Here is a 27,259-nt window from a genome sequence, read left to right as displayed (position 1 = left end):
AAAATGCATTTAATTATTTTAAATACTTTGTTAATAGTATAAATTAAATGTTTGTCATTTATATTATTATTTTTTTTTACATTAATATTTAATTCATTATTTTGATTTTAGTCATTTTAGTAAATTAATTTAGACTTATTTCAATTAGTTGCCAAGGCAACATTTCTCATTTTTGTTTGTTTTTAAGTTTAAGTTTTTCATAAAATATTTTATTTTAATGAACAAAAAAATACAATTATTTATTTTATTAAATTAAATAAAAAATAATAGAAATAATCAAAATAATAGTCAATAAATAAAAGGTATTTTAGTATTTTTATTCAAATTAAAATATTACATTTAAACATTTAATTATTAAAATAAATAATAAATATATTAATTAAGCTATGATAATTATTTATTAAAATAACTATAAATACAAACATTAGACACACAATGGAAAATAATTAATATTCAGGAAAACATTCAAATCAAGTTGATGCTAAGTAATGAAAGATAAATCTCTAAGTAATGGTATTTATTATTATTTCAAATTAGCTTTTGTTTTATATTTTCTGTATTTTATTTTTAAGTTTTGTTATATTTTAGGGTTTGATTTTTTTTTTTCTCTTTCTCCAAATTTAGTAATTTTAGTAGATTAATTTAAACTACTTTATTCCAGTTAGCTGCCAAGGCAACATTTCTTATTTTTTAATGGTTCTATTCAACAATAACACCAAGTTACCAAAGTTCTATTGTTGTAACAGTGACTGCTGTAACTATGGTAATTTGGCGATTTGGAACTTTGGTTACCATGGTGAATTTCTGTAGGGCTGCGTCTGAGATTGACCCGCCAGCTGTACTGTTGTTTTCTGGGAAATCCCTTCTTAAATGTGGGCTGATATTGCGTGCCTGCATGTGTGTTCAGTGCATGTGATGCTGTAGACGCGTGTCTTCAGAGTCAATCTCTAGTTTTTCTTATTCTGTTTGAACCCTCAAGGAATCACGTCATCTTTCCTGCTTCTCTCTGTTCCTTCCTCTGTATCTCCCTTTATCTTTCTTCCTCCTGCTCTCTGATGTTAGGCTGAATTGCGGCTAGTTTCGGCGGTTTGACGATGATGAAAGCCACAGGACGGGCGGCCCATGAAAAATGAACAAGATATAACGAGGGATGGAGCACAGAGACAATGAAGAAAGAGAGAGCGAGGGATGACTGACATATCAGAGAGAGAGCAGAGGGGATGAAAGACCCGTCCTCTCGTTTGTTGAGGGTTCGGTACTTACTGGAACCAGAAGAAGAACCAGCCAACGCCTGAGAACCTGAAAGAGAGAGAGAAACAAAGTACGTGTCAATGGCTTTGTTCCAAAACCTAGTGAGTGCTTTCTACATAGAGAGCTGCCTTCTAAGGGAGCATCCTTACTGAAATAGGGATTTGGAACATTCTATATCATAGATGTAACATCCAAGCCTAACCTATGAATGCCATATCATAGTGCAAAAGCACACATAATTCAAGATTTTAACTTTTCATTAAAACTTTCAGCTTGGCACAGCAGTAACTTTCACCAAAATGCACATTCCATACAAAAATAACAATTGGCAATTTTGATTTTTATGATTTTTAACATATTTTAAATAAATTATATATATGAACAGTGATTTTTCACTGCACTTGTTGCAATGCATTCTGCCTTTTATGCTAAAAATTTGGCCAAATGAGGCAGCATAATAAAGAAGTAGTGCTCTACAATTTAAATGCATTATTTAATAAACACTCCAACATTCTATCAAAAATAAGAATTGTCAGATTTCATTTAATGCTGACTTAATAAGCATATATTAAATAAATATATTTATATATTACATAAATATTAAATATATGCACATATAAAAAATGTTAAATATTATATATGAAATAGCTAAATATTAAATTATGAAATATTTTAAATCATAAACATAATCAAAGAGCAATTTTAATCAGATTTTTTCACTGCGCTCGTTGTAATGCATTCTGGTATTTTTTTCCAAAAAATTGGCCAAATGACGGTAGCAATTAATAGTGCTCTACAAATTAAATGCATTATTTAATAAACACAACAACATTTTATGAAAAATAAAAATTGTAAGGTTGAAATATTTAGCTATTTAATAATTTGGCCAAATTAAAGCAGTAAAATTAATAAACCGTAAATTCCACTGATTTATAATAAACACTGCAATAAAAATAAGAATTATCAGTTTTGATGTTGGCTTTAATAAGCATATAATTAAATAAATATGTGCATATATTGAAATGAATTATAAAAAATAATCAAACAGCAATTTTAACCAGATTTTTAACTGTGCTTGTTACAGCCCATTTAAATATTCTGGCCTTTCTAATAAATATATGTATATATTACCTATATGCACAATTAAAAATGTTTAGATATTTTAAATATTATATATTAAATAGTACAATATTACTACATATTGTAATATTAAATTATCAAATATTTTAAATAATAAACAAAGAGATTTTTTTCACTGTGCTTGTTGTAATGCATTTTGGTATTTTTGATTTATTATTTTTTTTTTTGCCAAAGATTTGGCCAAATGAAGGCAGCGTAATTAAAAAATAGTGCTCTACGAAAATAAATGCATTATTTAATAAACATGACAATGTTCTATGACACATAAGAATTGTCAGATTTAATTTAATGCTGACTTTAATAAGCACATATTAAATAAATATATGTATATATTACATAAATATGAAATATATGCACACATGAAAAGGTTTAAATATTTAGCTTAATTAGTTTAATAATTTGCCAAAATAATTTGGCAAATAAAGGCAATAAATTAAGAAACCATAAATCCCACTGATTTATAATAAACACTGCAATATTCCTTGAAAATAAGAATTGTCTATTTTAATTTCATCTTGAATTTACTAATATTAAATACTGCGCCAGTTGAAACGCATTGAAGTATTCCTGTATTTCTGGCCAAACGAAAGCAGCATAATGAAGTCTTCAGATGCTGTCTAGGTAGGCAGCTCACTAGGTTTTGGAACAGATCTAGTGTTTCTTGTTCAGAGAGTGATTAGTGCAGATTTGGGCCGTTTTCTCCACAGAGGAACCTGTGTGTGTGTGTGTTTCTCGCGGAGCGCTGCGAGTGTGTTTGGGAACATTTTGTAGGCTGGAAAGCCAGTATGGCAGTGTGCGTCTGCGCTCTTCTCCTCTCTGTTCTCTGGGAATTGGGCCGCCACACCAGCAGTCTTGATCTTACTGTGAGCTGACAGGTCTGTGAAGTCTAAAAGGCTCTGCAGCGCTCGGGTGTGTAAGTAAAGTGAGTTGAGATCTGCAGTCTGCTGGATTCGTCCGTGTGTGTGTGTGTGTGTGTGTGTGCTGCCCTAGATTATTATTTTATCATGAGTGCTGCTGGTAAAATGGAGGGATGTTGTGTTCCAAAGGATCTCCCTTTGGATACTGTACAGAAGGGAGGAAAAATGAAAGTCATGTTCATTTTCATCTCTTTCTCTCCTTCTATCTCTGTCCTCATCTGCCTTTTTTCCCTCCCTTTGTCTCGCTTTTGTTTCATCTCTCATTTCGACTCACAAGCGAGTCCCTCCTGATCGTTTTGTCCACATTTTTAGGGATAAATCAGATCCAGGCTGGTGGATAAGCGTCCGTCTGCTTTCTCAGTGTGTGTCGGAGTGTAAAGATCTCTGAAGCTCAGAGGAATTCCGGTCGAGGAATTCTGAACCCAGAAAATAATGAGGAGATTTCAGTGAGAGTCCTGTAGTGCGGGGTGATTTCGGAGATAATTAATTCCGTTTCATTGAGGAGTAGAATATTATAAAATTGACTGATTTGATTCATGAGGACCTGATATTTGCACACTGGAGACTTGGTGCGATTGATTTTATAATGCAGTTGCATTCATACCAGTGTTTTATACCTACAATTAGGGATTTTTCTCTCCTTCTAGACGATTGTATTTGACTCACATGTGTTGGGGGATCCGTTGGGTGTTGGTGAATATGATCCTGATTTCCAGGTCTTGGCTTTGAATCCTTTTTTGCAGCGCTGGCAGTCCTGTCCTGTCGTGTTGTGTTCACATTGACACTGTAAGTTTCCGTCCACGTACAAACACAGAGATGCGTGGAGATTACATTTACACCTGAAACACAGAAAGATGGACAGACATTAGACTTTTAGCAGTATTGCAATACAGACCTGCCAATACAGTGATTTTGAATGTGAATTTGAACATCAGTTTTAATATAAATATTAATGTCTGTGTTATTTTAGTATTTTTATATGCTATTTCAGTGATTATTAATATTTAAAATTACTGTTTGTTTTTAGTTTTCAGTTTGTATTCATTTTAGTTTTTAGCTTAATTTTTTGTCATTTTGTTGAGTGCTTTTGTCAATTTTTTTTATTTCTTATTTCTAAGGTTTCTATTTCTATTTCTATTTTTAAGGTTTAGTAATTTTATGTGATTTTATTTTTTTTATGTTTTTCTAAAATTTATATTTCTATTTAGCTTTTTTATTACAGATTTATTCATTTTAAACGTTAATCTTATTTTATTATTTTGTTAGTTGGCCATTTAACATTTCAAATGTTTGTTTTGTTACAGTTTTTTGTCACCTAATATTCATAGTTTATTTCAATTAACTAAAACCATTTATTTTAGTTTTTTACTTTTAAATTTTTTTTATTTCGGTTAGTTGCCAAAGCAGTATTTCTAATTTAGTTTTTTTTAAGTTCAAGTTTTTCAGTCTAATATTTATATTTTATTTAAACTCTATTTAGTTTACATTTTAGTAATTTTGTTACGTGCCTATGTAAGGCATTTTTTTTTTTTTTATATTTCAAGTTTGCATTCATTTATTTTTATTTAAAATTTACTATGTTCGTACTTCAACTTTAATCTTATTTTATTTAGGTTAGTTGGCCATTCAACATTTCAGTTTTTTTCTTAGAATTTTTTTGGTCACTCAATATTCATACTGTATTTTATTTCAATTAACTAAAAACTTTTTTATTTTATTTTAGTTTAAGTTTTACCTTAAACTTGAATTTTATTTTATTTCGGTTAGTTGCCAAAGCAATATTTCTAATTTAGGTTTTTTTTTTTTTTAAGTTCAAGTTTTTCATGTTATATTTACATTTAAATTTTATTTCAACACCATTTAGTTGACATTTTAGTAATTTTGTTACTTGCCTTTGTAAGGTTTTTTTTTATATTTTAATTTGCCGTTAATTTATTACTGTTTAAAAGTTTGAACTTCAACTTTATCTTATTTTATTTTGGTTAGTTGACCATTCAACATTTCAATTTTTTTTTTTTTTGTCATTTAATATTTATATTTTATTTCAATTAACTAAAACCATTTTTTTAAGTTTAAGTTTAATTTTGTTCCAGTTAGTTGCCAAAACAATATTTCTAATTTAATTTTTTTAGTTCAAGTTTTTCATCTAATATTTATATTTTATTTTATTTTATTACAACTCTATTTCAATTACCTAAATCTATTTTAGTGTACATTTTTAGTAATTTTGTTTGCTTTTTTTACTTTCAAGGAAAAAGGGCAGGGCAGAAATATTTAGACAGTTTTGACATTTTAATTTTTAATCATTTAATGTGGCATTGTCATTAAGAAATGAATGAATACAGTATGAAGACCAGTAGATGCATTTCAGATTTCCTGTATAAGTTGCACTCAAGCAGGGCGGATGTTTTCAGAGATATAAATTACAGGTGTGAGTGTGTGTTGGCAGGTGGAAATGCATCAAGAGCAATGAACACAGGTGTGCTGCTGTAGATTGGGCCCAGTAAAGCAGAAATGAGCGTTTGTGTAAGACGAAATGGCCCTGATCCTAAATGAGACGTTTCCACCTGAGCAGCACAGTGTGTGTGTGTGTGTGTGTGTTACTGTCGAGCTTCAATCCAGTTTGTTCCGCTGGAGTGAACATGGATCCATCAGCATCAAATATTCACAACATCGTCCTGTACCTTGAGCCAACCCTCATCTATCTCTCTCACACACTCTTTTTTTCTCGCTTTTTCTTTCCCACTGCCTGTGAACATTTTCCCCCCCTCTTTCTCCTTCCCTCCATCTCCTTTAACCTCGTTCTCTGACACCATCGCTCTTCCGAGATGTGGTTTAGTGTGTACTAAAGTGGTCCAGCTTGAGCTGTCTGGCAGTCTGTAGTGTGATGTGGTCTATGATTTATCATTTATACCTTGTGTGTCAATGTGCACTATAAAAAAAACTCCAATTTAAAAGCTCCTATTTACAGTCCAATGCAATACATTCAAACCTTTTGAAAGCTTCACAACGAACTTTTTTATTCTCTAGTTGTTTAGAAAAACAGCTGTGATCTATAGAAATTTATTTCTTCCAACAAATAACAAAAAAAAAAGGTAACTGCAACTTTTTTTCTCACAATCGAGATATAGATTTTGGACTTGTGTTAGAATTTACATTTCTTAGAACATTCACAATTCTAAGAGTTTAGAACTAATTATAACTAATTCTAAAAAATGACAAGTTGGAAACTTAAAAAAATGAGCTACTATTTTTTTAATGTATAAAATGTATAAATGTACATGTATAATATATACATGCTACCAGTCATGTAAGATTGTTAATGTTTTTTTAAAGAAGTTTCCTCTGCTCACCAAGCCTGCGTTTATTTGATCCAAAGTACAGCAGACACAGTATAATTTTGAAATATTTTTACAATTATAAATTATGACTTTTTATTTAATTATATTTTAAAATTTTATTTAGTCCTGTGATTTCAAAGCGGAATTTTTAGCATCATTACTCCAGTCACATGATCCTTCAGAAAGCATTTTAATATTCCGATTTGCTGAAGACTGGAGTAATGATGCTGAAAATTCAAATTTAATCACAGGAATAAATTACATTTTAAAATATATTCAAATAGAAAATAGTTCTTTTAAATAGTAAAAATATTTCCAAATTTTACTGTTTTTGTTGTACTTAGATTAAATAAATGCAGGCTTGGTGAGCAGAAGAAGCTTCTTTAAAAAACATCTTTAAAAATCTTACACTCTTAAAAATAAAGTGCTTCAAGGTGCCATAGAAGAACCTTTTTTGGGGAAATGGTTCCATAAAGAACCTTTAACATCCAAAGAACCTTTCTGTTTCACAAAAGGCGAAAGAAGGTTCTTCAGATTAAAAAAAAGGTAAGAAAGAGATTCTTTAAAGAACTTTTGACTGATATGTATGTATATATAATGTGTGTGTGTATATATATATATATATATATATGTATAATTTTTTTTTTTTTAATTTTTTTTTTCTCTAGAATGGGGAGAAAAAAAGTCAAAACTGTTAGCTAAAAATTCACAATTATTATAATTTTTTTAAAATCCTGTGGCAGAAAATAAGCTTCCACAATAACTTGGTGCTTTAAAGAACTCAAAAAACAAAACACTGATAAATGAATATGTATATGGCATATAAATGTAGTTTGATGTCACAGCCATAATGGTTTCGGAGTCATTTTTACATTTTAGTTTTAATAAATCATCTTAATGTTAATCGTAATATCAAGCACTTCAAAAGAGCAAGAACAATCCAGTTGTCCATGATATGACCTTGTTAAGCATCTAGAGAGTGATTCTGAACTAACTAGGTGTTTCCCTAGTTGTTTTGGGATTAATATGAGTGTGTTTGTCCCTCTAAGGGCCCGTTCCCCTGAGCAGAGGTCCTGCTGGGATAAGGGTCTTCAGTAGTGCCCTGTGAGCAGCTGGGACAGCAGAATCACTCCCACCATCTGCTGCCCCGCACCTCTCACGTATGTCTACAAATGCTGCGCTTACATTCTCCGATTATATTCATGTCAGCTCATAATGTAAAACACAATTCAGTGCACTCTTAACTCTAAAGCCTACTGTAAAATATCTGATCTTCTTAAGCCTCTAAATGATCAATATGATCAAAACTTTGCTGATAAACCTGTTGACACAATCCACTATATGCAATTAAAAAGTCTTTTTGTGTAACTGTATAAACATCCACCTTTAAAAAAACAAAAAAAACAAAAACAAGGAGAGATTAAACCTTTAAGAGATTTTATAGCTCATAGCGATCGTTTTAATCTACTCCTGTAGTTAATGTCGTCTTTCTACAGTCTTGCCACTAATTAATGCAGTAATTTAATACAGGTTACTTCAATAACAGCACACTGTAAAATGTTTTAACCAGTTTCAACTTAAAAACTTAGGTTTAGCAGCAGCCTTAAATTTTAAGTTAAATCAACTTAACAGTACAGTACAGTACACGAATTTTACAGTGCAAATATAAATAGATAATTTCCACTGGGATACAGTATGTACAGATACTCTAGAGGATGAACTTGACTTTTATGCTGCGTTCAAGTCCTCCTGGGATTTTCGTACTTACGAGTTGACAAGTCATTATTATGAAGTCAGGTGCGTTCAAGATGCCAATTTACATTTTCTATGTGAAATTCAAAGATTTTTTAAAATTCTGCATCTACAAAATGATGAATAAAGAATGTGCATCATTGTGTTTTTTGTTTTTATTCAATTTATGAAGGCGATGTAAACTGCATCATTATACATTCTATGGTAATAATCCAATAATGTAATATTTTGTAAATGTCCTCCAAAAGTTTGGAAACCCCCTAGAAAAGTGGAGTTTTGGACAATACTGGCATGAAGCCTTTTTAATTTGTGATAATTTTGCACTGATACATGACAACACAAACTACGAAAACAGTTTATACATAGAAAAAACTTACATTTTCAATTCATCAAAATATCCAGCATTAGCAGCTATTACAGCTCTGCATAATCTGGGCCTAAATTGATTGTATTCTAAACTTAACTGGCAATCAATTGTTGAAGCTATTAAGATGTGCGGACCCAAAAATCTTTTAAAAACCTGGGCCAAGTTTAAATCAGTAACCAGGCGTCACAGCTGGCAAAGGGGCATCTCTGACTTTGACATGTATATATTACCATCATTATGTAATCAAAATGAAAATTATTATTGCTGGTCTTCAATGATAATGTCAAGTTACTTTAATGTATTTGCACCAAAAAATGATAAGGATTTATGCTGATATCGTCCAAAACCACACTTTGCCAGAGGTGTTTCCAAACTTTTGGAGGGCAGTGTAGCTTATGTAGTTACGAAAAATAGTCATTTTATTCATTTCAACAAATTTACCATCAGTACAGACTCTGCATATCTATTGTCTTTGGCTGCGTCCATTGCACCCAATATGTTTTTTCACTGACACGCCCCCAACTCGAAAACTCTGGGCTTAAAGAAAATTTCGTTTCCCACTTGTAATAACGACTTTGTGGTGGCGTTCATGTGCAGTCAACTCGTAAATACGATCTATCCGACATGACTTGAACGCACCATTAGTCTTCACATCCTGCTCACCTTCCTAGTTCCCACTCCTTTGAATTTCCATTACTTTTCCATGTTTTTTTGTTCTTTGCGATTACTAGATTTGAAAAAATCATTTTAGACTGCACTCACAAATAGCCATTTTTAGCTGACTGAATATTTTATAAACATTTAAATTCACTACAGAAATTCCCATGCCTTTTGAATATTTTATCATTTTTCTTTTTTCGGGTCTGGAAATCACAATGTTAAAATTCCCCGGCATTTCCATGTTTTCCATGACAATGGGATCCCTGTTAAATAATTCTGGCCTGATTCCCGGAACAACATTTTCATCCTCCCTACAATCCCGTGCAGTCAGATCTGACTCTCTTCTAGTATTCTGGTATGTAATGTTCACTTTTAAGCACATTTTTCCTAATTATAATTTGGTAAAATGCATTGTGATGTTGACTTTTTAAAAGATACATTATTCTTTTTAAAAAAGGAATTTTGCCCGCTTAGACTTTGAGTTGCTATATGGTTCATCGGATAATAAATTCATGGTGTTTTATTATCAGCTCTTTTGGATTTTGGATGCTTTAATGGTTTTCCGAAGAAGCAGAGAATCAAAAGTTCTTTGTAGAATTTAAAAGTTTCTGATATGACATCACACTATTTTTGAATCTATTTGGAATCGGAGTTCTAATTGGAACCGTCGCTGTCATTCCCAATGTCTTTCTCCCAGTCTCTTAGTGAGTTACGGATTATGTGAGCGGTTTCACGATGAGCAAATCAAACAAACAAAACAAACATAAATCCACAGTGAGACTCGGCAGACGCCGGGAACGCTCTCATTCTCTGATTTTCTCTGTCTGGTTTCTCTGTCTCTCCCTTTTTCTCTTTAGTTTATTAGATGACAGAGAGCCATTTCTCACTCGCACACATTTCCTGCAACTTATTACCAGCGATTAATTCCCTCTGAGAGCAGAGAGAGATGGAGGTGCATAAAGAGCAGCTGGAGAAATCTAATGAAGGAAACTGACCCTTTTGTTGTGATAGAAAACAGATCCGTCTAATTAAAAGCATCATTTTACAGTACATTTGTTTATGTCTTCTGATTTTAGCTTCGTAACAAGCTACTGTAAATCAGATTCAGTTGACCCTTTGCTAAGCTCTGCCCTCCACTGGTTAATGTTTAAGCTTTAAATCTTGCAGGGCTTCATAAATCATGTAAATGTTCTTTAAGTTTTCTTTTAGAAGTAGGGTTTGTCTACAGTGCATCTATAAATTATAATTAGCTTTATTTTAAGATAATATTCTGTGATATGTCCCCTTTTATCTCCACTGAGCGTGTGGCTGAGTCTGATTCTGTGTGATGTTTTGTAATTGGACTTGATAGAGTTTAATTTGTGCATTGTAAATTTATTTGTCTGAAGAGGGTGATGGATGTACCTGCTGCGCTCAGCTCAGCACTTAATACACAGTCATTCTCTGCTTTATTGGATAATTAATCTTCTTTTCTAGTATTAATATTTTTTAATAAGCTTTAATAAGCTTTGATAAGTTTTGTGCTTCTTATTAGATTTAGTTTTTTTTTTAATAATTTATAATTAATTTTTATATCAGTTTTAGTAATTGTATTATGTGCCTTTGTTGTTTTTATTTGTTTTCTTAATATTTCAATTGTAAAAAAATTGAAAAATTGCCTTGGTAACTAACTGAATTTTTTTTTGGTTTGTCCATTTAAAATTTGAGTTTTGGTTAATTTCAGGTTATTTCAATGACCAAAACAATTTTTACTTCATCTTGTTTAATTCAGTTTGTTGCAAGTCAGATATTTCTAATACGTTTTTCACCTACTATGTGACCCTGGACCACAAAACCAGTCATAAGGGTCAAATTGAGATTTATACATCATCTGAAAGCTGAATAAATAAGCTTTCTGTAATAATCTGGATAATAAAAAAAAATATTGAGAAAATCATCTTTAAAGTTGTCCAAATGAAGTTCTTAGCAATGCATATTACTAATCAGAAATTAAGTTTTGATATATTTACGGAATGAAATGTACAAAATATTTTCATGGAACATGATCTTTACTTAATATCCTAATGATTTTTGGCATAAAAAAAAAATTGATCATTTTGACCCATGCAATGTATTGTTGGCTATAGCTACAAATATGTACTACTTCTGACTGGTTTTGTGGTCCAGGGTAACATATTTGTATTTTATTTCAGCTTTATTTCAATAACAGAAAACATTTTTATAGTTTCACTTGGCAATAACAACACTAGTTCAGAAACAGATTGATCTTTTATTATCTCAATCATCATAATCACAATGTTTTGATTCAGCTGTTACTTTTGTTTCATTCCACTTCCAAAAAAAAAAAAAAAAATCAATACTACATTTTTAGTGTTGCCGCTGCTTTTCACACTCTAAACTTTCTCCATCTCTCTCTCTCTCTCTCTCTCTCTTTCTCTCTCTGTCTGGTTTGCTTCTCAGTCACGCTTCAGTGAGAGCGGTATTCCCTCCGCGATTCCTTCCAACTCCCACTCATTCAAACTCGGGTTCATTCCTCTCTTCTTCCAGCCACCCTCATTCCCATCTTTTCATCGGTCTATCCACACAATTTTCCCATTTAGGCCAGTTACTAGCTTAACTACATTTTTTAGTACTCTGCATGACATGTGTTGTTATGTTAGTGTGACGGTGCCACATCTCAGTGCTCGCGGGCCGATAGAGCTTCCTGTTATAAAGCTTTTGTTTTTTGTTGTTATTCAGGTAACTGCTGTGAACATGTTGACTGTAACTAATTGTGGATTCAGCTCGAATTGTTGCTCTGCAGTGTCAGTAGTTGAAGTGAAAGAGAAACTGAAAGCCGAAGACAGTTTATGCAAATGCTTATGCAGTGCTTTTGTTGTGTTTCAGAAAGCAACAACGCACAAAATTGAGCATGTGTAGCATTTGCATTCAGATACTTGCATAGCGTTTCTGGAATAACAAAATACTGCATATACATGCACTACTGTTCCAGAGTTTTCCAGAAGTCTCTTCTGCTTACCAAGGCTGCATTTATTTGATCAAAAATACAGTAAAAATAGTAAATATTATTACAATTTCAAATAAGTGTTTTCTATGTGAATATATGTTAAAATGTAATATATTTCTGTGATCAAAACTGAATTTTCAGCATCATTACACCAGTCTACAGTGTCACACGATCTTTCAGAAATCATTCTAATATGCTGATTTGCTGCTCACGAAACTTTTATTATCAGTGTTTTGTTGAAACAGAAATCTTTTGTAACATTATAAATGTCTTTGCAGTCACTTTTGACAAATTCAATGCATCCTTGGTTAATAAAATTATTTATTTCTTTCAAAAAAAAAAATCTTGATCTTGTAGTTATAAATTTAAAAAACACTTTCTACGCAAGCGTTTGTGATTTCATCATGAACAATTTATTGGTCTGCGTTATTGCAAAGGGGAAAAATGTTTCTTTAACCTGTCATTAAAAATTAATGATTTTCTTACTCTCAATTTTTCTTCTTTTTCAGCTCACATCTCACTACTTTTCACTATCTGATCTATTATTGAGTCTCTCCTAAATTTCACTCTCAAAATATCCCTTTTTACTCCCAAATATGTCAAAAGTGGGCTGTAAATAGATTTCAGGTTAACTTTAATTATCTGCAACTGTAACTATTTTTAAAAGCTGCCTTGACTGTATTTTACCTACTACCTGACTAGTCCTGAGAGTTTCCGTTTGACTACATTATATGTATGTAAGCGTGAGACTTCACAAACTCACCCCAGTCATTACCCATAATGCAGTCTGGTAAAAGCATAAGGTCACGGGGTCACTGGTCATGCTCAGACCCCAGAGGAGTTCAGACAGAGCTTTTAGAGATGACCTTCAACCCAATACAACTGAGTGTGCGTGTGTGTGTTAAAGGTTAACAGTGTTTTCCTTTTTTTTAATCTTCTACCTGTAACAGGTACTGTTGTATTGGCTGCATGTGTGTGTTTTTGTGAATACTACAGCAGGTTGTATTTTCTGCATGTGTTCTGCGTGTCGCAGCGTGTGGTTTCAGTGGGGTGTCTCACTGCACAGCAGAAAGTGAATAATTTACATAGACTGCAGCAGAAAACGTGAACTCGTGTGAGTTTGTGTACGCCAGAGATCTAGGCTAGATTCAGTGCAGAAACTAGGGTTTTAAGTGCGTGTAGGGGAAAATAGATTACAAACAGAGAAAGCACTGCCTTGTATGTACACACACTCACAGAATGTCTTCTCAAAGCTTCTTCAGCACGCAAAGACAGAGAGGGAGGTGAAGGGGAGAAATGCAGCAAGTTTAGTAAGTGAGGTTTTCGTCAGTATTTTTGGCCATCCGCTGCCTTAGAAGTGTTCGCTCAAATGAAAATCTGATCATTTTCTCTCATCACTATTTTCTTTCTTCCATGAAACAATGTTGGATTATGTGTGTTTTTTCTGTACCAGAAAGTGTATTTTTGTTTTCCATATCAGAAAACATTGTAAAAGTCGCCTACACAACTTGTACGCAATAGTACCTCATGAAAGAATTCTTGAAAAAAATCTCATTCAAAGTCACATTTTGATGAACTAGTCACATGATATTTAAAAAAAAAACAAAAAAACAATGTCATTTGCTGTTAGTGATTTTTTTTGTTTTTGTCCTCTGTGAAGGTCATCGTCCACTTTCACTAAATGGAAAAGAGCAGCTTGGACATTCTGCCCAAATCTTCAGTGTTTCAAGGAAGAATGAAGTAATACCAGATCAGAACATCATTATGGTGAGTAAATGATGACAGTATCTTTATTTGTGGAGTGAACTTGCTTTCTAAGGAACCATAACATCACATCTAATGATCTAATACAAATTCAAGTGAGCTTTAGAGAGAATCAATCAAATATTTAATGACTGCAATATGTAATATTCAATAGAATTGTGAGCTGTAAAAGAATAGATAGATAGATTGATAGATTGATAGACAGATAGACAGATATGATGAAGATGAAGGTCTTGGCACAGTTTTAATAGCTCTCTCATTTTCTTTCACACATAAACACTGTTTACTGCTTTTTTAATAGTGCATACACATGCAATAAAAGATTATTAAATTCTGGACTCCTCCTCACTATGTCTCTTTCCCAGTCGTTGCATTTAAAAAAGGCCTCATACATTCAGGAAGGAGGAAAACAACACACACACTTGAACATTACTGCGGAAGAAGAGACCTAATAATTCAATCTTCAGTTCTTACATCTAACTCATCATCCGCTTTCTGTTTGCTAATATTTATTGTTTTGTCTTGCTACATGAGATTCTTACACTCTAGTGGGAAATATAGATTAATGTATATAATATACTGTACTGTATATCTACAGTGTTTAGTAATTATGTATTGAATACAATGAGTTTTTTCGTAGAAAAGCAGGTTTGTCAAAACAAACTTTGAATGTTGGCTTGATAAAAAGCCTGGTTTGAAAGTCCTGAGAAGGACCTCATGGATGGATGGGTAAAGCAGTGGATAAAAAGATACATAGAATGATGGATGGACAGATTAAACAATGGATAAAAGGATGGATGGATGGATAGACAGATGGATGGATGGATGAAACAATGGATAAAAGGATGCATAGAACGATGGATGGATAGATGGACGGATGGATGAAACAACGGATAAAAGGATGCCTATAATGATGGATGATGGATGGATGGATTAAAAAACAATGGATGAAAGGATGTAAAGAATGATGGATGGAGAAATGGATGAATAAACAATGGATAAAAGGATGCATAGAACGATGGATAGATGGACGGATGGATGAAACGATAAAAGGATGCATAAAATGATGGATGGATGGATGGATGAGACAATGGATAAAAGGATGTATAGAATGATGGATGAAGGAATAGATGGATGAAACAATGGATAAAAGGATGCATAGAAAGATGGATGAATGCATAAAACGATGGATGGATGGATGAAACGATTGATAAAAGGATGCATAAAACAATGGATGAATGGATGGATGAGACAATGGATAAAAGGATGTATAGAATGATGGATGAAGGAACAGATGGATGAAACGATGGATAAAAGGATGCATAGAAGGATGGATGGATGCATAAAACGAATGGAATGAAACAATGGATAAAAGGGTCAATGGATGAATGGACAGATGGATGGATAAAACGATTGATAAAATGATGCATAAAATGATGGATGGATAAATGGACGAATGGATGAATAAAACGATTTTTAAAAGGACTCATAAAACAATAGAATGATGGATAGATATATGGATGGATGAAATAATGGTTTAAAAAGATGTATAGAATGATGGATGGATGATAGATGGATGGATGACTAAAACGATTTTTAAAAAAACGCATACAACAATAGATGGATGGATAGATGGATGAAACAATGGATAAAGGGATCCACAGAATGATGGATGGATGGATAGATGGACAGATAGATAGATGCATGGATGAAATAATGGTTTAAAAGGATGTATAGAATGATGGATGGATGGATGAAACAATGAAAAAAGATACATAGATTGATGTTAGTTTAAATATCAATAGTAATTTGTATTCAGTGTATAAATTGTATGTTTTTATATTTTATTTATGTGTATTTATCCAGAATGTATTACCTGCTGATTTTTAAAAAATATATCTATATATTAGAGTTTCCTGTGTGGTGTTACCAATTCAGTTCAAGTTCACACTCGTAAACTGAAAGTGAGCCAATTGTTCTAATTGTGAATTTTGCACGTGTTCTGTATAGAGTGATTGAGTGAGTGAGTGTTTGTAGTAACAGTGTGTGTAATGCAGCACTTCAGAAATCTGCTGCTGAACAGTGTGAAAGCTCTGAGTATGCGAATGTTTTAGCATCTGTGAAAACAGACTCTTTCCAAGGACATCCTCACACCTTCCCTCACTCTCTTTCTCTCACTCTCTGTAAGTGGTACTCTTGAGAAATAAACAGAGTAAATATGGGGATTGCTAAAGAAAAAGAGGCATACGGAGATGCAGAGATGGAAAACGAGAGACATGGGACTCGAAGCTCGTTTGTTTGTTTTACTTTGTTTGTTCATTTAAAATTTGAAGGAGTTCTCCTCAGAAAAGTAACTGCATTAAAAGAGACACAGGGAGGAGAAGCAATAGATGAGGAAAAGATTTGAGAAAAGTGCTGACAGTAAGTTTGGAGGCGGCGGAGGCAGAATACACTGATTATCAAATCAGCTGCCGATGTGGGAGCATAAATCACTCCGTCTGCACTGACACCTCTCTCCTGCATCGCCTTTCCCTCTCGCTCGCACTTTGAAGACGTGAGAAAGTGCTGCTCTCTCTGAATTATTACTGATTTAAGCATACTACAAGCTCTCTGAAGTTAACAGACATTAACGCTGGTAACCGGTTAACTAGTGTAGTCCAGTGATGGGCTGAGAGTATAAAACTAGTGCAGGATTTCAGCGTATGTCTCATGTTACTTTAGTATCATTGTGATACTATTACACTTTTTAATAATAGTTTGAATTCGTTTATATTTCTATGTATTTAATAAGTATTTTTTTACAACATTAGTTGTAGCTGTTTTTATTAATAGTTTAGGTTTAGCTATTTTTGTTGACACTTGAGTTTTTATTTTTATATTGTCAGTTGTGTTTTTTTGTCCATATCATTTTTAAACTTTTTTTCAGTTTAGTTTTATTTATTTGTATTGTTTAGTTTTAGCTATTTTTATTAATAGTTGTAGATTTAGCTGTTTTTAGTTTGAATAGTTTGTTAATTTCTTCATATATTTTCCATTTTGTATTGTATTTAGTCAAATTTTTAGTAATCTGTTGCATTTTTGTTTGAAATTTGATTTATTATTAAATAAACTTTATTTTCGTGTTGATTATTAAACAAATATAATTTATTTATTTTGAAATAAACATTATTTTTGGTTTTCTGTTAAAGGAAACTCACTAAAGTTTTTATTTTAGTTAAAAAAATTGTCGTTTTTGTTGTTTTTATTCATAGTTGTAGCTTTACATGTTTTGGTTAATAGTTTGAATTAGTGTTTATGCGTATATTTTCCATTTTTTATTTGATTTTCTTTTTAATTTGTTGCATTTCTGTATTTTTTATTCATTTGATTCCAATTTTAGTTTCAGCTAATTTATGTATTTTAAACAAAAGAAAATAAGAAAACTTGCCAACTAGCTGCAATAAAATAGTTTTTTTTTTATATATTTAATTTCAGTTTTTTTGTTTTATTTCAAGTAACTTCTTCGTTAATAGTTTAAATTAGTTGTTATTTCTATGTTTTCCATTTTTTTATTTTATTTTAGTTACATGTTTAGTAATTGCATTTTTGCTTGAAATTATTGAAAATACATTTTTAAATAAACCTTATTTTTGGTTTTCTATTAAAGGAAGACTTTAAATACACTAAAGTTTTAGTGTTTTATTTACAAATGGATTTTGTCCATTAATTTTTATGGTTTAGTTTGAGCTATTTGTTTAGTAGTTGTAGTTTTATGTGTTTTATTTATTCCTATATTTTCCATGTTTGATTTTAGTTAAATATTTAGTCATTTGTTGCATTTCTGTAATTTTCAATTATTATTTGTTTATATATTTTTTATTCATTTAATTTCAGTTTTGGTTTCAGATATTTTATATATGTTAAACTAAAAGAAAATAAGAAAATGTTTTTTTTAAATATATATTTAATTTCAGTTTTTTTATTTCGAATAACCTCTTTGTTAATAGATTGAATTAGTTTTTATTTCTGTTTTCCATTTTTTTAAATTTTATTTTAGTTACGTTTTTAGTAATTTGGTGTGGTTTTGCTTGAAATTTTATTAATTCATTATTAAATAATTTTTTGTTGTTTTTGTGTTGATTATTTTATGAAATTAACTTAAATTTTCTGTTAAAGGAAAACTTTTAGCTAAAAACTTGGATTTCGTCCATCTATTTATTTTAGTTCCATTTTTAGTAATTTGTTAAATTTTCTGTCTTGTTTACTTTTTTATTATTATTATTTGTCTATATATTTTTATTAATTTGATTTAAATTCTAGTTTCAGCGATTTTATGTATGTTAAACTTAAAGAAAATGAGCAAATGTTTCCTTGCCAACTAGCTGCATATATATATATATATATATATATATATATATATATATATATATATATATATATATATATATTTTTTAATATTTTATTTCCGTTCTTCTTTTTTTTTTAATTTCAAGTAACTTTGTGATATATGCAACTTTTTCCCTGCTTTATATTCAGTATAATTCTATAAATCTGAAATGTGCTCACGTCATTTTTGCATTGCAAATGCAGCAGAAGTAAATAAACACAATCAACAAAAAAAAAAATCTTCCAGACTGCTAAATGTTAGATGTTAGGAGGCATGCAATAAAATCACGAGACCCAGGGGAGTCACAGCTCAGGGGAGCTTACTTTGCTGTTTCATGAAATGAAGTAGTAGCGCTGATATTTTGATATTTTTACTGACTTGACTTACTAAATGAAGCTGTTAACATAACATACATCCTCCAGTATGACTTACAGCAGTGGCAAACGAGTTACTTTTAGGCCGGAAAGTTTACTAATCATGAAAATAATGTTGCAATTGTAATATTATTAAAAACAGGCCTGTTTTCTTATTTGTTTCCTGTGACGTGGACTTGCCGTAGTGTGTCTGCCGGATGTTTGCTGCAGTGTTTGTAAAGTTCTGATTTCTGAGTTCCTTCACAACTCTATCAATCCCTGTCTTGTGGAATGTGCTGCGGTCTCGCTCTTTTAGCCGCCGCACTTCCTGTGAGAATTCTTTAATGCAGTCTCTCCAGGGGTCGACCGCACACAGTTAACACAATCTCCACACGCTCGTTCTTCTTACGCCCTTCGGGGGGAGGACGACACCCAGCTATAGTTATAACTCACAGAGACAGACATTCTGGCTTTTCACAAAGTCACACCGCGTTACGCCTGTAGCAGCTGCAGCGTGTGTGTGTGTGTGTGTGAGATCTCTCCTGTACTGACACCAGTCAGCCCTCCAGAGCTTTGAGAGCACAGATTATTCACTGGCGACCTGTAGCTGTCACAGCCGCTCTTACACATGTATATACGTTGCAGGTTCGACTACATCAGGTGTTCAGGCTCTGGAAATATTTTGGTGCCTTTGACTCAAAAATTACAATTATTATCTTAAAACAGAAACGGAATAATACAGATCTTGAACTTTCTTTGTATTCAGTTCCCACTGATGCACCGAAATTTCGGAAACTGAAAATGTTCGGCTTTTAAAATACATTTTCGGTTTCGACTGAAATCAATGACCAGATTTTTAATTAGCACTTCTCTGATGGCAAGTTTCAACAGCGGAGAGACGTGAACAAAACAGCTTGTAAACAATGTTTACATGTTAATGTTATTCATTATGTAATGCTATTCAATTACCGTATTACTGCTACTTAGCCATTTCATGTTAGATTTATGCATTTTTTTATATTAATAATTTTTACTAGTTTTAAACAATGTCATGTAATGTTATATGCAGTACATAATGCCATTTAATTACAATTAATTTACAACTTAAAATTTAAAAAATGTATATATAAAAATTTTAAAAATATGTTTGCTTAATCTGTTTTCTTAATTCATTTACGGTTGAATAAATGTCATTAAACAAGTTTTTATTACAGACACTTTTAAATGTTTATATTTCAACAACATTTTAATATATAATTAAAACATTTAAAAACCTGCCTTCTGCGTATTAAAATTTTATATACGTTTTTGTTTTACTGTTGATTAAACAAATTTGATTCATTCATTATTAAATAAACGTTATTTTTGTGTTAAGTATTAAACGATTTTAATTAATGTATTATTAAATAAAATTTATTTTTGAAAATTAAAAAAAAATCTATTAATATAGTTATCAAAAAAATCATTTTTAAAAATTACAAAAAAAATACATAAAAATGTAAAAAATATTTTTGCTTAATCTGTTGTCTTAATTAAAAATCTGTCTGGTCATGAAACAAGTTTTTATTACTGCCACCATTTAAATGTTTATATTTCAACAACGTATTAATATATAATTTATAACCTGCCCTCTTGATTAAATAAAACAATTTGATTAATTCATTATTAAATAAGCTTTATTTTTGTGTTGAGTATTTAAACAATGTTTATTTATTTATTATTAAATAAATGTTTTTATGTAAATGGAAGACTTTAATTTTACTAAAGTTTTAATGTTTTAGTTACAAATTAATTTTGTGCATCACCAGTATTTTTGTGCCATTTGATTTTTTTTTCTTTTTAAATAAAAATTCTAAATAAAAAAATGATCAAGATGAGTTAAGCTAAAATTGTTCTAAAATAAAAAAAAAAAGTAAATTTGTAATTAAAATAATTATAAAAAAATAATTCTAACAGTATAACTTCCTTCATTAACATATTAGCATCTCACATTTACATTGTACATTTAGGCTCTTGATCTGCTGTGTAAACTACACCTGTATGCAGAGGATGGTCAGTCATTTACATATAAATATCTTAAAGGTACAGTAGCAAAAACAGCCTGTTTAATTCTAAAGGGCAAAGGTGAACTGTCATGATAACCTCAGTTGTGTTTCTTGTGCAAAACACTTTGAGTGACATCCAGTAAGTAGACTTTAAGGAACAAAGATGCTGTGTAAGACACAGTATTTCAGTGGAAAGTATAGGATATGTCTCTTTTAAGATAATGTTTGCTTTCTTTGATTCACTTTGAATCACATCAGAAATTCTTAAAGGTCATTCCAGGTTCATGTAATTCCTCTGGTCTCCTCATTACTGATACTACATGTTTTCTGACATTCTCTCAGTACAAACGCACTTTGTGCTGATCAGTGTGAAAAATAACTGTGTACCACTAAATTCTGCATTTTATCACATGACGATCTGGAATACTGGATTCTGATTGGTCAATCGCAGCATTCTGCTTTTAAATATTTATGTATAATGATGCTGAACTGTATAACTAAACTGATTTCCTACATAGCTGTGGTAGTTTCTTATCATCTTATATCGTTCCACACGCTTTTTGGTCTTGCATAAAAAAATAATTACAGCTCAGATCAATATTTCATATGCATTTATCTGTTTATTTGGTAGTGAGCAGCCGTGTAACAAGCAGAATAAAGTACAGTCAGCTGCTCATTAGTGGAGAAGAAATCCCTTCAGGGCAATACAAGATACCTGATCTTGTTAAATTTGTGATAATAACAGCTGACTGTACATTTATCTGGTATGTATAAACATCTTCAGATATAGTGAGGCACAAGACAGAAACTGGCTATTTGTTTTTATTGTAGTTTTTGTTTATGTTTTGAATTAGATTTTATTTTTATATATTGTGTTCACTTTCATTTTAGATAAAGATTTTGAATTTTTTGCACAGTTTTGTCATTTTTATTAGTGTTTTTATTAATTTTTATTAATGCATATTCATTTATATACATTATTTTATTTAAATAATTAGTAATGCAATAACTTGGGAAAGATGGTTAATAATAACTATTATCATTTAAAATTATTCCTTAATAATACTTATTATATTATATTTATTATAATTTTGTCTTACACATATGCTGCCTATTATCATTCTTTTTATTATAAATAAATTATTACATACATTTGTCTTTTGTGTTACACAGAAGAAAGAGAGAAAGTCCATACGGGTTTGCGAAGACATGAGGGTGAGTAAATGACAGAATTATCATTTTTTATGTACAGTAAATTATTCCTTTGAATCTGAATGAACCTTAAGGAAAAAAAAAACAGTTCTGGCTCCTATAACATGCACTCACTCACACACACACACACATGACGGTCTGCTTCAGAAAACAGAAAACACACACACACACTTGTTGTGATCGATCGAGAGCCGTCAGCCGTATCTTACCCAGTCTCAGCCTAAGAATAACTTATTGATCATTGGATTGTGTTACCAAGGGTGTGTGTGTGTGTGTGTTTAAATGGTTCTATTTATGACTAAATACTACAGGAAACATCTTACCAATGACACCCACGCACACGTCATCACTCACTGTCATTCAGAACCGCACATGTCAGGATTATACTTCATACTCTGTGTAAAGTGTGTGTGCGTGTGTGTCTTTAAATGCAACTAAACGTATCACGTATGTCAGATTCATCACAGCAGTTTGCAACCTCAGCAGCCGTCCATAAAGAAACAGATACTGTACATCACAGCAAAAGATGAGCTTGATAGTATGAGTGAAAGTCAAGTGCAGTGAAGTGTATCTTAATACAGATGTCTAAATCCTCTCTGAGGACGGAAATGACAATCCATAAATCTTACACTAAACGTACTCTCAGTATTCATGTGCTCATCATATATATTGAGACTGTAATGTAGATCTGAGTGTGATCTAACACCATAGACAGGCCCACGCAGATTCTTAAATGTTCACTTAATACATATTTTGGCTAATATGAATACGCAATATAATAAGATGGTAGTTGGCACATGAACAAGGTGCAAATTTTGGCCTAAAGTCCTTTAAATTTTAGTTATTTAAATTTTTAAAAATTAAAATAGTTTTCTTTAAAAAGAAACATTACTGACCTTAATTATTTATTTATTTACTAATTGCCGCTTGGTAAAAGGGTTATTAATAATGCTAATAATAATTAAGCCTGCAAAGGGGTGGAAATTTTCCAGTAAATTTCCAGAAGCTTTCCAAAAATCCTGGAAAGTTTCCAAAATTTCTAGAATGTTTTTGAAATTTATCAGAAATTTTCTGCCTTTTTGCAACCCTAGTAATAATATATAATAACTATGAATTATTCATATTAGTTATATTAATAAAAAATTATTTATTAGCATTTTTTACTTCATCTATTCATTTTATGCATTTCTATGAAATACGAAGAACTAATATTATGTTAATTAGTAATGCAATAACTTGGGTAAGATAGTTATTATAACAATAACAATAATATAACTTATTATTTAATGTTATTTATTTTTATGTTATATATTATAATAATATATAATATTATAGTAATGAATAATTTTAAAATTTACTAATTGCAACTTGGTAACAGAGTTGATAATAATGCTTGCAAATAATAAGCATTAATTATAAGTTGTTATTATTTATATTAATTTATATTATTTGTATTAATTATAAATAATAAGCATTAATTATAAGTTTGATAATAAGTAGGCTTGAAAAGGGGTGAAAATTTCCAGTAAATTTCCCGAAACCTTTCAAAAATTTCAAAGAAATCCTGGAAAATTTGTAACCCTTTGCAACCCTAATAATATATAACAACTATGATTAATTAATATCAGTTATATTATTATATTATGTATTTTTATTATTATATTATTTTTATTTATTTATTTTAATTGTAGTTGAAGATTTATAATTTTTGCACATTTTTGTAATTAATTTGTATGCATTTCTATGTAATAATAATAACTAGATTTTTCTGTAAAATTTTCTGCCTCTTTGTTACCCTAATAATAATAATAACTATGATTATGTTATATCAATTATATTAATATTTTAATTGTATATGTAATTATATATATGTTACATTTTAAATGTAATTATATATATATATATATATATATATATATAAATACATGTTTTAAAAGTACAGCAGGATGTCCCGTTCTGCTCTCTTCATGGAAATGTTTTTTCCCAACATTTTAGCACAATTAAATCCACTTCTCAGATTTTTAGCCCAACATCAGTGCAGGAAACAGGAGAAGATTTGAGATTTGATCTGGGCGGCCCATAGGCATCGCTCTGTGTGCTGTGATCTGACTCATGTTCTCTTGTGAAGCCTCAGTTCGCACAATTTCTACATTTATTAATGTTCACTGTTGTCTGTCTGTGATGTGGTTTCACATTTCATACATCAGATGTAGAGGATGCATTTCTATAGTTTTGTTGCAGTTTATCCCATTCATAGCATTCATTTTAAAGATTTTATTTTATTTTATTTTATTTTATTTTATTTTATTCCAAAACTTTGATTGGCAAAATCTGTATGATTAGAAGCTTTTTTTTTCTTTTTTTTTCTAATGTAAAATATTCCTTTAACACAGTAGCCATTATGTCAGGGTTGGATATGTAAGACTGGGTTATTGTTAACAGGCTGTCAGTCACTGCAATTACAGCCCAGACCTGTGATGGACCCCAGTGTCTCATTTATACCATTACGACAGTCAATATCTGTACGGGTAATGACTCCAGCATTATTGCAGATCATTTGTTCGCCTCCTGATAGTTTTAATAGTTATTGGTTATGATACCATGCCCTGCGATAACAAGCATCCGTTTGCCTCTATAATAATACACAACACAATCTGATTAGATGAGTTGCTCCAAATGCTTTATGGATAATAATTGGCCTGACTCAGTAGAGTCGCTTAACTCACAATGATAGCATGGGGTAGATTAGTCATCATCTAATACCGAGTAAGTGCACAAACAATAATCATTTCTGTGTGGACGTGTTGGGGATAGTGGGTAGCTTTAAAAAAAAAAAGTAAATATTTGTTAAATAAATAATAATAATAAATAATATTTGTTAAAAAATAAAATATAAATTAATAGAAAAATAATACTTGTTAAAAATGTATATTTTTAATATAAATAGTTTATTTGTTTTATGTATAGTTTTACATAAATATTAAGTAAAAAATTATATTTTGTCAAAAAATAAAATATAAATGAGCAGAAAAATAATATTTGTTAAAAAATATATATTTGTTTATATATATATATATATATACTATGCAAAATATAAAGTATATTTTATACATAAAAATAATATTTATATTAAAGTTATACAAAATTAAAAATATTTCTCTTTTTTTTTAAATAATACATTTTAAACATAAAACAAATTAAATAACATTAGAAATTAAATAAAGTCTATATATATTTAAATTATATGTAATATTTTTCATATATATATGTATATATATATATATATATATATATATATATATATATATATATATATATCATATGAACAATATTAAGTATATTTTGTAAATTAAAAAATACAATTTATAAAAATTATGATTATACAAAATTCTAAATATTTCTCTCTATATCATTTTTATAATTATACATTTTAAACAAAACAAATTAAATTAAAAACTAAAAGTTACACAAAATTCTAAATATTTCTATCTATACATAGACATTCAAAATGTTTATTTACTGTATCTATGAAGCATTTAGAATTTTGTATCACCTGATATAATTTTTAAAATTCTTATTTATTTAATATTCATTATTTGATAATGTTAATAAAATTAATGTAAATATAATTAATATTATAAATGATATTATTAAACTATTTTATACATATATTATACTATATAATTATATATATATAATTTGTAATATTAATTATATTTAGATTTTCAAATAGTTAAATATTAATTGGGGGAAAAAAAATTACATTCATATCAAGTGATATAAAATTCAGAATGTTCATCCATATTCTTGAATCACTGCAAAAGAGCTAGAATATGTAATGTTAATTTAAAGGTGGAGTGTATAATTTTAAAAAGAAAATCCCCAGCTCCAACCGATCTAGCATTAGTCAGTCAAACAGATAGTCCCGCCCCCAATTTCACATCATAGGCTGAATCAGAGTTGTTGTGCTTCTGTTGCTGTAGTTTGTGTGTTCTTACCTGGCCAGCACCTCCACGTTAGAAATGGCGTAGAAGTATTTCAGCAGGTTGTCTCTCTGGACGTACGTTCCTCCGAGAGCGGGCCTGAGTAGGCGGAGCCTGAGATTCGTAAACGTGAAGAAATCTCGCAAACCCTTCATGCTCTCCATCCGCGAGTACAGGCCTTCCATGTTCAGCAGCCTAGGCCCGGCGAAAATGGCGAAGCGTGAACGCACCTCGAAGCGCACCACCTTCTCGTTCTTGGACCCGACCCAGCGCGAGTACTGCTCCGTGCAGATGACGCGCGTGACGTTGGCCGCGGTCAGGTCGCGAGCTCGTCTCGGCGCCATGTTGAAGGCGTCCACGCAGTCGTCGGCGTAGTACTGGTAGGGCTGCCACGAGCGGCCGAAATTCAGCGACTTCTCCAGCACCATGACGGTGGGCCGGCCGTATTCAAAGGTGATCTGAATGTCGTCGGTGAGTTCGAGGGTTTTGTTCCAGGTCAGGGTGATGTTGGCCTGAAGAGGCTCGGGATAGCGCCGCCACGTGACCGTCTGCCAGTAGGTGATGAGGCCGCTGCGCTCGCGATCCTGCATCAGCTGCGGCGGGTGAGCCAGGTCAGGGTTAGACGCGTCACATTCATCACTGCAGAGGTATGGATTCTCCTGCAGACAGACAGAGAGAGAGACAAACAGAGACACTCTTGTGAAACAGAAGCATACTTTTAGCATAAATTGAAATAACTCTTGTTTTCGGATACTTAATTGCATGTTACCTTCAAATGAATGGGAATGAATTATGGTTTTAATAATATAACAAATGCAGTTAGGTGAACTTAGGAGTGCTTTTTTGAGTCAATTAAGCCACATCTTTATATGTAATTTCATAATTTCTTCTTCTTTAATCTAATCAAATAGAATATGGTTAAAGTGTACTGTTGAATGTACTGATAAGCATTTATGGGAAACTAAAATATACTATAATTACTATACTATTATAATTGCAACTTTTTAATCTCACAATTTAGACTTTTTTTCTTCATGATTTTGACTTTATAAGTCTGTGTTTTTCTTGCAATTTTGACTGTTTTTTTTTATTTCCTTTGAA

At 31.1% G+C, this 27,259-nt stretch overlaps 1 protein-coding gene and 1 long non-coding RNA gene across 4 annotated transcripts in view; one reads left to right on the top strand and one right to left on the bottom strand.

Annotated features, from left to right (window-relative positions):
- ntng2b (netrin g2b) overlaps positions 1-27,259 on the bottom strand; it is a 70,363-nt gene that overhangs the window by 24,252 nt on the left and 18,852 nt on the right. For both annotated transcript variants that reach the window (XM_051093383.1, XM_051093382.1), the window contains exons 3-5: positions 26,174-26,817; positions 3,975-4,147; positions 1,264-1,299 (exon numbers count right to left, since the gene is read on the bottom strand). In XM_051093383.1, coding sequence (XP_050949340.1) covers positions 1,264-1,299; positions 3,975-4,147; positions 26,174-26,817 — 853 coding nt within the window. The remainder of the gene's footprint in view (positions 1-1,263; positions 1,300-3,974; positions 4,148-26,173; positions 26,818-27,259) is intronic.
- Positions 1,193-22,178, top strand: LOC127152623 (uncharacterized). 2 transcript variants are annotated; one of them, XR_007825118.1, is made up of 3 exons: positions 1,193-1,321; positions 14,096-14,202; positions 22,137-22,178. It is a non-coding gene; the product is annotated as an uncharacterized LOC127152623 (long non-coding RNA). The 2 variants fall into 2 exon arrangements; XR_007825117.1 differs by lacking the exons at positions 1,193-1,321; positions 22,137-22,178 and adding exons at positions 9,639-9,783; positions 14,565-14,798.

This window comes from Labeo rohita, chromosome 21 (assembly GCF_022985175.1).
Source record: "Labeo rohita strain BAU-BD-2019 chromosome 21, IGBB_LRoh.1.0, whole genome shotgun sequence".
Lineage (NCBI taxonomy): Eukaryota > Metazoa > Chordata > Actinopteri > Cypriniformes > Cyprinidae > Labeo > Labeo rohita.
The sequence above is the reverse complement of the archived record's forward strand: the minus strand, read 5'-3'. Positions and strand labels throughout refer to the sequence as shown.